This window comes from Lutjanus erythropterus, chromosome 10, assembly GCF_056507025.1.
Source record: "Lutjanus erythropterus isolate fLutEry1 chromosome 10, fLutEry1.hap2, whole genome shotgun sequence".
Lineage (NCBI taxonomy): Eukaryota > Metazoa > Chordata > Actinopteri > Lutjaniformes > Lutjanidae > Lutjanus > Lutjanus erythropterus.
In genome coordinates, this window is record NC_139326.1 from 8113330 (window position 1) to 8125890 (window position 12561).

At 37.4% G+C, this 12561-nt stretch overlaps 1 protein-coding gene across 1 annotated transcript; it reads right to left on the reverse strand.

Moving 5' to 3' along the window:
- Positions 1–1127: 1127 nt before the first annotated feature.
- slc25a37 (solute carrier family 25 member 37) lies at positions 1128–12005 on the reverse strand. The gene is made up of 4 exons (XM_084728107.1): positions 11012–12005; positions 5705–5933; positions 5320–5376; positions 1128–4860 (listed from the first exon to the last, which is right to left on the reverse strand). Exons 1-4 carry the CDS (start codon positions 11375–11377, stop codon positions 4331–4333), a joined length of 1182 nt encoding a protein of 393 aa, XP_084584233.1. The 5' UTR covers positions 11378–12005; the 3' UTR covers positions 1128–4330.
- Positions 12006–12561: the final 556 nt, after the last annotated feature.

Below are 12561 nucleotides of genomic sequence, written 5' to 3' on the forward strand. Positions count from 1 at the left end.
GGAGAAGTAATTTTTAAACTCAAGGTCAAGACTTGTAGGTGGTTCAAACACTTCACAAAGGCTGGAAATTTTTCTTTCTAGGAGACAAAAATCAAAGCATTATGACATCATCATGTACCTGAGTGCTGGATTCAAACACAGTGACAGCTCATGTCAATTCTGCATTTTGTGTCTGTGATGAAAACCTTTAAATGATACTATACCGCCCTCTACTGGAGCTGTATAACTCCTGCAGGATACAGAATTTAAAGGACTGGTTCACACAAATTTCAAATAGATAGATTTTCTTACACTTCTTTTATTTAGCATGCACGATAGTTTTGGTTTTGAGACATAATCTTAAAATAATCAGCTACCTTTCTTTCCTGTAGGCTGTTTGCGTATGTGTACAGTAACTCTGGATAAAATTATGAAGGGTTTACTCTGTGGAGTAACAGGGATAATAATTATGGAACAACAACCGATGACGGTGGACACATCCACAATGTGCACGACTAAGGTCAAACATTTCATCTTCTATAAACAGAACAAAAATATTAATATTCAGTATGAATATTTGTCCAGAGCCTGTTCGCCAGCTGCAGCTTCACTTCCTTTTGACCACACTAGCAGCGTGCAACTGAAGTGGCTTTTAGGATCCACCCACACAAGTTTTCTCTCTTGAAATTGGTGGCACTGATCCCAACTGTTTGCAATAAAAATTCATTTATCTTAACAGCAGTTAGGTATGGTGTCAGATGCAGCTTCAGTTTTACTGTTCAGGGAGAAATATTACGTAGTTGCCCCCAAAAGGAGGTCATTTCAAATTAAAGTACCAATCTCACCCTGCTTGAGATTTCTTCCTGTTAAAAGGGAGTTTTTGGCAACCGTTAACAAGTGCTTGCTCATGGTGGGAACTGCTGAGTCTCTGCAAGTTATATTAGAAAGAGAACAGTCTAGACTTGCTCTTTATGAAAAATGCCCGGAGTTAATTTGATTTCAGCCTTCGACTTCAAACTGCAAAACTCTTGGTGGTCGCATTTTAATTCTGAAAGAATAAAAGCAAACCATCATCCTCCCCACCATCTACTGACTGAGACAGAGTATAAGAATAAATATTGATTCAGTTAGAAAACACAAACACAGCGTTCTTCACTTGCATGTTTATTTCAGCTCCAGTGTTATATACTGTAGCAGCATTATCACAATCATTTCATATTTGCATGGTCAAAACTTCCAAGCATTCTTTTTCAGGAGATGGCACTCAGCAAAAAATATCATCCCAACTCCCATTTCAATCATTTGTGCGTTAATAGCGGAAAAAATATTTACATCATGGAAACTTCCACATAGAATATGAGCTCTCCTGTCTCCTCCTTTAAAATGTATAAGCATCTGTTAGAGACACTACTTTGACACGTTAGAAGTACATGGACACAGGTGTTGCAACACAGTCTGGGAATTATGATTCACTATAATGAATCAACACATCAAGGGAATGATGAAGTGCAAGCAGAGTTGCAATGCTATAATGCCATAAATAAAAAACTATTCTGATTAATCTTCAGTTTACTTTTGTTAATCGTACGATTAACTTCAAATCAGAGGAGTGGATCCAACTGAAGGAACTAACACAATACGGGAAACGGGTTAAGCTAAACATGATTGAATTTTCATTAGAATAAACAGCTGTACACATCTACGATGGTTAAACTGCTTTAAAATTCAAGTTGACAAAACATCCTACCCATTCATCAAGTTAAATCCATTTGGTATTCAATATAACTACTTTATATAGTCTAAACCGACTGATCAGTGAATAAAAATAGGTTGTAATTAAATTTTTTCCAAAATATTCATAATAATAATATACATTTTCCACTTTAACTGCTTTTGCTCAAGTACTTTACTAGACAATTAAGCATTTTGGAGACTTTTCTGTCAACATCAAGTTCCAAACAACAGAAAATAGTCCTCAAGTGCTAAAAAAAAAAAAAAAAAAAAAAAAGATACTGATGAATTCAAGTGATAAGGCAAATTAACAAGTAGAAACTGTTGGGTAAAAAGGTGGAATAACAATTCACAGCAAGCAGGTGAACAGCATCATAACTACAGATTAAACATAAGATGCATAGAATACAATGTGCGTCTTTGGTATATTAACAATTACACGACTGTACAGGCAAAATGAATGTGTTGCTGAAGGGTTTGTGAGACTGCTTGAATCTGATGAACTCTCTGAACTTTACCAAAGGAAGTTAAAAAAAAAAAAAAAAAAACTCCATAATTAAAAACAAATAAATCTGGCTGCTTGCTGGATTACATCAATATCTGGAGGAATGTCTTGACTACTGAATGGAAAATAGTCAAAGAGGCTGCAGAGAGCAGTGAACACACAGGAAACATGTAACTACAACAGGACGAGAGAAAATAAAAGAAATAACATTGCCTGCTTACTTTGATCAGGTTTTTACTCGTCTCACGGTAACAAAGCGTGCCTGAGGTCTCTGTTTAGTTTCAAAATAGACGGTTTCACAGACACGGCTTTGATTAAGCCTGCAGAATCTGTACTAGTTAACCTTGGACATTTAAGTGCTTTCATAAATTTGGCTTAGTTAGACGGAAAATATGGAGTAAGGCAAGTAACCGATGGTGCTCACAAAAACTTCTGACTGATGGAATAGAAACTCCATTCATGGTGTGAATCCTGAGACAAAATAACGGCAGAGGCAAAAAGAACTTGTTCAGCAAGCTTTAGTGAGTATGAAAAAACACCACAATAACAAATTGTGTCAGACTATCTAGTTATTGATAAAAAACAGACTCATCTGTTCTCTGTAATGTGTGTTGGTCTTCATTTAAATCACGGGACAAGGGACCACAGTGAAACAAAAATCGTTATTTATGCCATTTAATTTTTGTGAGCTAAAAATGCTTAAAGGGGGCAAATCTATGACAAATTTAAGAAAAATCTGTGCAAACTGCTTTGAGTTAAAACATCTTAGACGGGCATTTTAGTCTGGAATTAGGCTTAATCTTTGTCTTTAAAAACGTCCGTTAAAGTTATGATGTTACATTTTGCATCACAGAAAGTCCTAAAGTTTCAGCCAAACGTATAATCTGCAAACACTTTATATGTGTATACATATATATATATATGTACAATCTACAACCTTTAGTTTCAAGGTCAATACACACATTAACAAACACTCCAAAAAGCTAAACAACACACCAGAACAAATGTACATGAAGGTTGTGATATGGCCTCCATCTCAAGTAACAGCCTTATCTGATCCACCTTTGGACCTGCATAACAAAGTTTCTCAGAAATAGTCACCTTCAACATATATATTCATGTTTTTGAATACATATAAACAAGCTGCCTTCTTTCTGCAACAGGCGTGACTCTTTAAATTATTGTGCATGATTCAGGAGCACTGTAGTGCTGCGCTTTAACAAAAGCAAATAACTGGACTAGTACAGCCTCCGCACCTCTACACTGAGAGAGAAAGAGGGTTTCTCAGGGAGGAAAAACATTTTGCGCTTAAAGCACAAAACTGACTACAAAAATAAAATGACTGCAGCTGACCATTCTGAGCAGAGATAATTGAAAAAAACAACAAAAAAATTCAGTTCAGTAAGTTTGGATTTGAGAAATGTAACCTGTTATGACAAAAAGAGCATCTGTAAGATTTAATCTTATAACAGAATAGTACGCTTTTTTGCTAAAACGGATGGATATAACACAAAGTAATATCTTCTCTGTCAAAAAACAGAGGGCCAAAGAGAAACAAAGGTGAAGCAGCATTTAATATTTATGAGGCACTTGGAAAAGCACAACAGTTCAGTTCGCTGTGGAGTGAAAATAAGGAATGTGTTGTGATGGTTTTTTTTTTATATAAATACACAATGAAATAAAACAAACAAACAGCATTGTGTTTCTTCCGTATCCATAAAATACAGGCCTCAGAAAAGCTAACAAAATAAATAATAAGTTCCAATATTAAGAACTATAAACAACTTATTTATACGCTCACCACATGTAGAAAAGAGAGTTTGGGGTGTCATAGTTGTGGAGTGGAGGAAGAGGAAGAAGAAGACAACTCTTTTAGGCGTATATGTCTTCTTAAAAACAGTCATCACTGTTGCATATCGCTGTTGTGCAACATCTTCGTAACTTGAAAACATACTTATGTAAGTGAATAATAAGGAGTGGCTTTCTCTGCCACTCCTTCACCATGATGACTTCCCTGTGAGACAATAACTGGTGTTATTTCCTCAGTCAGCTTCAGGTTGGAGTCTTCTTTCATCAGTTCCAGTCTAGGCGTGGTTTGCTCCGACAAACTTTCCATTACATGGGTCCGGGTCGTGCCTCTGATTCCAGCTGCTGCTTCGTCAGGAAGTATTTGAAGAACTCGTACACTGACCAGGCGATGGCAGTGGAGGGCATCTGGTAAATAACCCGAGCTTGGACCCCTTTGAAGAAGGCGGCCAGCCCACCGAGCCGGTACACTGTCCTGAAGGCGTTAGCCATTCCCGATAAGTGTCCGCTGATGTTCATGGAGTTGAGCGCTACATTCTCTTGTGTGTTGAGGAGTGTTTTACAAACGTCAAGTGGAGTGGTTATTGCTGCGGAGATGGCTCCTGCTGCCGCGCCCGACAGTATGTGGCTACCGGGTTGGTAGTGTCTGTTGGGGTTTAACCGTTCCTGCATCAGCTCGTAGGTGATGAAGTGAACGGCCTGGAAGGGGATGTTCATGGTCAGCTGTGTGCTGTAGCTGCGGTAGAAGGCGCTGACACCCTCAGTGCGCGTGACTGTTTGAACACAGTCCCAAAGTCCTCGATATGGAGAGTTGTACATTTGCATCCTCTGCTTTATCACTGCGCCATGGAAGAAAACAAGGAGCCATGTTAGCTCAGTAGGTTTTAAATGTTATTAATGACTGTGACTACACCTGATCAAAAACGTGCGAAACAAGAAGAGAAGGAAGAACAAAACTCAAAACTCTGCAGGTGGACAAAAGATTTTCTAATGATGCCAAGGTTTACTTAATTGGCAAGTTACGACCAAATCAGTTATTTCATTAATTATGTTGTGCTAATCAGTACAGTAGAGAACAGTGATAATCTACTGTTTTAAAATATATTGCTGGGATTATTCTGTATTTTTGTTGTAAATCTCATGAAAACAAACCAAGAAGAATGTATACCAGGAACTGGATGGACAGATAACACTTACTAGCATCTATTCATTGATGGTTTTGGTGTTTCCATGGGATTTTTTGACAATAAGAACATCGTCAACTTTATCTTATAAAAGCCGAGGATTTTTTTTCTTACCTTCAGCTGGGTTCATGACTGCATCGTGGAGAACCGTGGCCACACTACCTGCCATACCTATCAAAACAAACAAAGATCCACTCAGGTCTGAATCAATGACTGTGATCACAAGAATCTTAACATCAAATTAATTTGATATGAACCTTATTTTAGCTGAATTCCAGTTTTTTCCTGGTGTTTACATGATTAAAAGACACTGGTTTCCAAGGGAGCATGTTTGGAGTTTCATGTTTGGAATATTGCTTTATCCTTGCCATTGTAAACAGGATATGGCATTAAAATGACTTATCCCAACTCCACTCCTCCAGGCCATGGTGCTCAGCCCAGTGTGAATGCAGTCAGTGTGACAATCAAGTGATTTGTGTTGAGACGTGGGAACTCGTACCATTGGCTAAGTGGCTGTTGCCTCCACTCTGGATGACGTCACTCAGTGAGCGTTTGACCCGTTCGTAGCAGGCGAAGTAGAGCGCATGAGCTGGCCCCGCTCCCATCATGGTGATGTTGAGGCCCCTCAGCGGTCTGAAGATCCCCTCTGTGCGGATGATCCTTTTCAGAGCCTCGTACACACCCTTGTACTGTGCATTAGGGTCTGGCTGCAGGCTCTGCATCCTTGTCTGAAAGAATGAAGACATAATATTTAAACTCTGACACTGAATGGCTTTAAAGTGGGCACCTGGTGTCAGCCAAGGCATGATTTCTTAATGTATTGTTCCCAGTAAAGCTGTCACATTGTTCTGACAGTAAGTGTACTTGGCAGTTGTGAGGGTCTGAGTCTGACTGACTGATGTGTGTCTCTCCCAAGGCTTTGTGGGAGGCTGTGGCAGCCCTTTGTTTTACACCACCATGCCAAGTTATCTGGACACCACAAAGCATGTTTTTATTTGTGATGAGATCTGGGGCTGGCTCAGGAGATAGGCCGAGTCTATCTTCCTCAGCATGTTCCCATGGGTTTCCTTCCTCTGGCTTAACAATAAAATATCAATTACATTTCCTTTGGTTCAGATTTGGGAACTTGGGCACACAGAACTTGGTAGTACAGTTTACATTTTAAGTCTGTGTGATTTATGCACTACAAAAAAATCACATTGTTCTGTTGAAGGTGGACAAGAGGAGCTGTTTTGAACAAGAGTACATTGTTTTATTACTCTGTTCATTTAAATTGTTTTGCTTCATGAATTAATGTTTCACATAACTAATGTGGCACTAGAATTATTTAAATAAAACTTTAAAAACCTTTTTTTAAGAGTACTCATAATTAGAGCTGCAACGATTAGACTGAATATCAAACATGCTGGTTCCAGCTTCTTAATTGTCAGGATATGCTGCTTTTCTGTCATTTATGAAAATGAGTCTTTGTGTTGTGGACTGCTGGTTTGACAAAAGAAGCAATTTGAAGAGTCACTTTGGGGTCTGGGAAGTAGTCATGAGCATTTTTCACAATCTCCTGATATTTTATAGACTAAACAATAAATCGATTAATTGGGAAAACAATTAACCGATTAATTGCTAATGAAAATAATCATTAGTTCAAGCCCTAATTCATGATGTATAACAGCAAATAACAGCACTAAGTTAAACATAACTGCCCGGTGGAGGGTAACAAACCCATTTAAAGCACTCTGATCTACTACATCACACAGTGTCCCATCTTTCTAATTTATATGCAGCAATTCTGGCTCTGTGGCAGTTTCCTAATCAACACTGCAGAGGAACAATTGCATACACACACCCTTTACTGCATGAGGCTGATTCCAAATGTGTGCAACACCGATAAGGTCCCCCTCCTAGCCTTAACACAGGCTACTCCCCGAGTCTCAGCTGTGTCTCGTTCTTTACTGGCTGGGCTGAAACATGCTGTATGTTGACGGGCTCAGTGGACTGTTACCGCTATCCACTGAACTCTGAAATTCAAGAAAATACATCGAGTCTTGTTGCACCGTAGTGTACGCTGTAGCTGCCAAAATAAATAGGGTAAATTATGAACCATAATTGGTCCTTTCATCGGTTTAGATCGCTGAAATTTCAGAACAAGGTCTTTGTCAACTCCAGACACGATCGACCGCTCAAAATGAATGGGCTAAACATCAGCTGGAAGGTGCTTGTGAAAACTTCAAGAGGAAATGGCAACAGTGGTTTGTGTAATAAGGGCTTATGGGTTCATTTGGAAAGATGTCAAGGCTATGACACTGAAGCAAAGAGGATATAATGACATTTTTCTCTTGCAGTAAGTTAATGAATTTGTCTGTGCCACATGAAGATTACTGTTAGGGTAGAGCAGAACGCCAAATTATCAAAACAACACTACATTGTTAGAAAACAATAGCTGAGCAATAGAGGAGGATTGCAGGGGCAAAGTTCACAATCAAAGAAACACAAGCCAATTAGAGCAAGCTTAAACACTCACTCATAAGTTCATTTAGTTTCTTAACTCAACATCGGTTTTAACTTCAAGATGGTGAACAAATTTGATTTTCCATTAGCCAGAAACCAGTCATACTAAGTGCTGAAGTCAGGGGGGAGGGTTCCCTGTTTATGAACTCATTTGATGCCTGCAGTGTTTGTATTACCAAAGCTGCTCCAACAGTTTGAAATCTGCAATCATCTGTACCTCTGCTCTATGACAGACACTACTGGAATCCAGTGAATCACCTCAGTAACTTAAGCCTTAATTACAAATGGATGAATTATGTTAAACCAGTTTTAACCTTTGCTTGTTCCGTTTTGTGATAAACCTAAAAAAAAAATACTCTTACAACATACAATTGCTCCCCGATGTGCAACTCTTTATGAAGCAAGTTTTTGTCAACACGTCAGAACCTCATGTGACTGTAGCTGAACTCTAGGGCTGCAACTTACAATTATTTTCATTGTCGATGAATCTGTTGATTATTTTCTCAATTAATCAATACATTTTTTGGTCTATAAAATGGCAGAAAATGTTGATCAGTGTTTGTCCACCACCCAAAGATATTCAATTTGTGTAAGAATCAGGTACTTTTGAGATTCTTTTCTTAAAACATTACTCAAACTGATTAATTGGTTATCAGAATAGTTGTCAATTAACTTATTAATCAATTAATAAATGATTACTGGTTGCAGCTCTACTGGAGTCTGTGTATTCCAAGTGATTTTCTACTCATTTCTTGTGTAAATTATGATCTAATTCACATTTGTTTATTTATTAAATGACTGTAAAGTAATGACACTGACAGCTTCGCTATTTACTGGATTTTACTGACTTTCGGAATTCAGCACAACTGTTTCAAATACTTTAAATGAATGTAATAATTAAATTACTGTACTGTGTATAGTTCAAATACACTATAACACAGTACAGTACTGTATATGAAAAATAGCTTGCTGTTATTTTAGGACTGAATGGTCGCCATCTTTTACCAAGAGAAAATTACTCTTTTTCTGACATAATTTCAATGTGCACAGCACCAGGCTCAGGTAGCCAGCAAAGAATCATGGGAGTAAAGTTTAAAAGAAATAGAATTACTGTTGTTTTAAAAAGATTTCATATGTTGTCATGCATGCAAAGACCCAAATGAGGACTGTAAGCAGACTACATGATTACTTTCAGTGAATAATATTTAAATAGCATTTGTATAGGAATGATTCTGCCCCAAGGCTTTTGATCTGTATCAGTAGTTTTCACTGTATGATTCTTGTTAGTTTTTCTACCTCCAAAATGTTAAGGAACCACTTAACATTTGAAGAATGACAAAAGAATTCCTCCATAATAAATTAAAAATTTGACTTATATTTTATTTTTATCATTGACAACTGTTTATAGTACCTAGTTAGATGCCAAACTGCATTTTGTTGCACTGGTGGAAGCAATGACAATAGTAGTCACATTTCTCCAAATCCATGATTCAATTTGATTTTCGAATTTAGGGTCATGATTCAATTTAAACATTTTTCTTTTTAGCACTGATGATTTTAGGCAACAGAGTCTTGATTACAAAGATCAACAGATCATTGGTTTTATGCAATGACAACTGTCACTTACATTTTCAAGTTCTTCTTTTAAAAGAGCCAATACAGTATGAAGTGTGATATAATGGGCAGTAAGTTATGGTGTGTTTTCTCTGAAAGCTCATTAAGACCGATGTTCGATTTAATATTTAAGTTTTGTCACCCCTAGGTTTAATCTTATCTCATAAATATAACATTGATCAGATTAGTGAATAGACAGTATATAAGTGTTACTTGATATACTATGAGATTAAATTAATACTTTTCTACTAATACTAGAGCAGCAACGATTAGTCGATTAATTGATTGAAAGAAAACAAGTTGCCGACTCCTGATAATAATTTTTCAAGCAAAAATGCCAAACATTTGCTGCTTCCAGCTTCTTAAATGTCAGGATTTGCTGTTTTCTTTATTATTTATGTTAGTAAGTTAGTTAGTTTTTTGACATTAAAGAGACTAAATGGTTGATTAATCGTGAAAATAATCAGCTGATTAATTGATAATGAAAATAATCACTAGTTTCAGCTTTAAGAAAAATAACAACTGATTAGATTAGTGAATAGACAAAAATGATTTAAAGGGAGATGCTCAATATTTATTTTTTTAGAGGTTTATGCACACCTGAGGGTAAGAAAGGCTAAGATGTAATGATAAAAGATGGATGATTTCATATTCCATAATTTTTACCTAAAGGCATCACTATTACAACAAAAATAGTGTTCATTTACTTTTTGTCATAGAATTCCTTAAAAAACTAACTTAACATACTTTTTATAGAGTATTTGGCTAAGAATTAAAATTGAATGATTTGACATAATCACTAAAATCACACATTAATATAGTAATAATATATAATATGAATATATCATAAATCAATATCAGCTCATATAAGCCAACACAGATATAGCCAATACAGATATGCCAATATCAGCCGGTATTTTGTCATGATTTTAATAGTTTTTTTCAAGTAATAGTTTTGTCCTGAACAGAGACACTGTTATCCTTTGTTAATCGGCCAATGCATTTATGAATGACCACAAAAGTAAACTTTTAGACTGCAGTACAGAGTTTAGCAATGATACACACACTTTGAAGGTGGAGTTAATGTTGACGTAATATGTCTAGGTTTATATTGCAAGGCGGTTTGTCATCCTTTACAGTTTAACCAGGTATTTGACCTTCACACATCCTACGTCAGTAATAAGACATGGGACAAGTCTGGATAACTCACCGGGTTTGACTGTACGGGACTGAGAAAAACACTGGGATAGCATGGAAACGCATTTCCAAGCACTCACGGTTAAAATGACCATAACTTTGACCCTTAACCTTGCTAAAATGTGACTTTGGTAAATTAAGGTTACAGTTGGTGTTCAGTAAGCTTGCTATGTTAGCAAAGTTAATAGTTATTTCGAAATTGTTCCTATTTGCTGCTCGGTTTAGCTAACATATGGAGTTTAATGTGACGATTTGATTGATGCTAGCATGTTTAACAAGTTTAAGTCTACTTGTAGCCTGTCGAGCTTTTCTTAGCTAACACTGAGGCTAAAGGATGCGAAGCTTCAACATTTCATGGCTAACGTTCGTTAGCAGCCGATAGCAAGCTGATAGTCTGTGCAGTTAGCACTTTGTAGCTAGTTAGTGACTGAGCTGTAGCGTACAAACAAGTGTGATTTGCTGCTTTAAGTGTTTCGGCAGTGTGCGTTACCTTGACAGAGTCCACGGGGTACATCACCGTGTGCTCCAGTATGCCAGCCACGGCTCCTGCTGTCATGTGGGTCACCACTGAGACATGAGGTGGCAAGCTCTCGTAGTCACCACCGTCCCCATCGAAAGGCTCGCTGTCGTCTTTGCTTTTGACCTGCGACATCTCCAGTGTTGCCAACACACGGTCCGAGCTCAACTCCATGCGTGGTGAGCTCTCCCCGTCGGTCTTCTGCACCAGATAACACTCAAGAGAGGTGACGGCGGCGGCATGGACAACCACAACACCATCTCTACTTACAGTGGAGTTGCAGCGCCCGTGTGACGTTGGCAGCTGGGGGCGTGGCCCGACTGGATGTGGACCAATCATCACTCATGGGCCGGGTCCTCATTTGGCTCAGCCAATGAGAAGTCTCTGTTTCAGATTCCTCTGACTCAGTGCATCTTTAACTGTCTGCGTTTCTTTGAGAGTTTTTGACTGGGTTTAACCGAAGTGTAATCGCACAAGTCTGCTGGAGTAGATAAATAGGTTTGGTCTCCTAATCGGGCAGCATCTGTTCAATAATACTGTTGGAAAAACTGTACAACTTCTCAACAGGGCATATTATCTCCAACTTGTGGTTTTCTTGCAGTGAATATTGTTTTACAAGTGTATTTGAGCAGATGTGGTAAAACTACGGTAGAAAAATACTCAAGTAATCAAAGTACAAAAAGCAATAAGTTTTCAAACAGGCTGTGGGTCTCCCCTCAGACAAAGCTTGGAAAAAGTAAAATCAGTTATCAATAAGAGATCCAATTGAATGTATTAAATGTGTGTGATATGTTTAAAGAGATAGTTAAGAGATATCATAATGAGGAGTTTTACTGATTTTCCCACTTTTCCAGAGTCAGAAACTAATAAATACATTTGGACGGATCCTTTTTATATATTTGGTGGAGTCAATCTGCAACAGTATCTTGGCTGAGAGCCTATTAGAGCTGCAATGATTAATCAATTATTAATCGATTACTAAATAAATTGCAAACGATAATGATAATAAATTAATCAGTTTGAGTATTTTTTAAAAGAAAAAAAGTCAAAATTCTCCTATTCCAGCCTCTTAAATGTCAATATTTTACAGACATTTTTAATAGTGGAGTAAAGAAACCAAAAAATATTTGGTTTCTTTACTCCTTTATGACAGTAAACTGAATATCTGTGGGTTGTGAGTAAAACAAGACATTTGTAGACATCATCTTAGGCTTTGGGAAACACCGATTGACATTTATCACAATTTTCTGACATTTTAAAGAAGCAACTATTAATCGATTAATCTAGAAGATAAATGGCATTTGCAGCCTGAGTGTCTATTTGATCAAATAACAAAATCATGATCCCGTAGACCAGTGGTTTTCAAACTTTGCCCAAAGAACAAGCCAAAACCTCAAGGCACACCTGTCCTCAGCTGTGAAATACATGTCAGGGAGCAAAAACAGATAAATGTGAAGTACAATAGCTAAAAATGCCTGTATTTTACATGAACAGACAGAACAGAATATTTACTTTTAAATCAT

What these genes read in the sequence shown, in the direction of transcription:
- slc25a37 (XM_084728107.1), bottom strand. Translation starts at nt 11,377, where the DNA reads ATGATTGGTCCACATCCAGTCGGGCCACGCCCCCAGCTGCCAACGTCA. An exon ending in CAACAGCCACTTAGCCAATG is followed by an intron (nt 5,377 to 5,704) that starts GTACGAGTTCCC and finishes TTGTTTTGATAG; the next exon opens with GTATGGCAGGTAGTGTGGCC. An exon ending in AGTCATGAACCCAGCTGAAG is followed by an intron (nt 4,861 to 5,319) that starts GTAAGAAAAAAA and finishes TCCATGGCGCAG; the next exon opens with TGATAAAGCAGAGGATGCAA.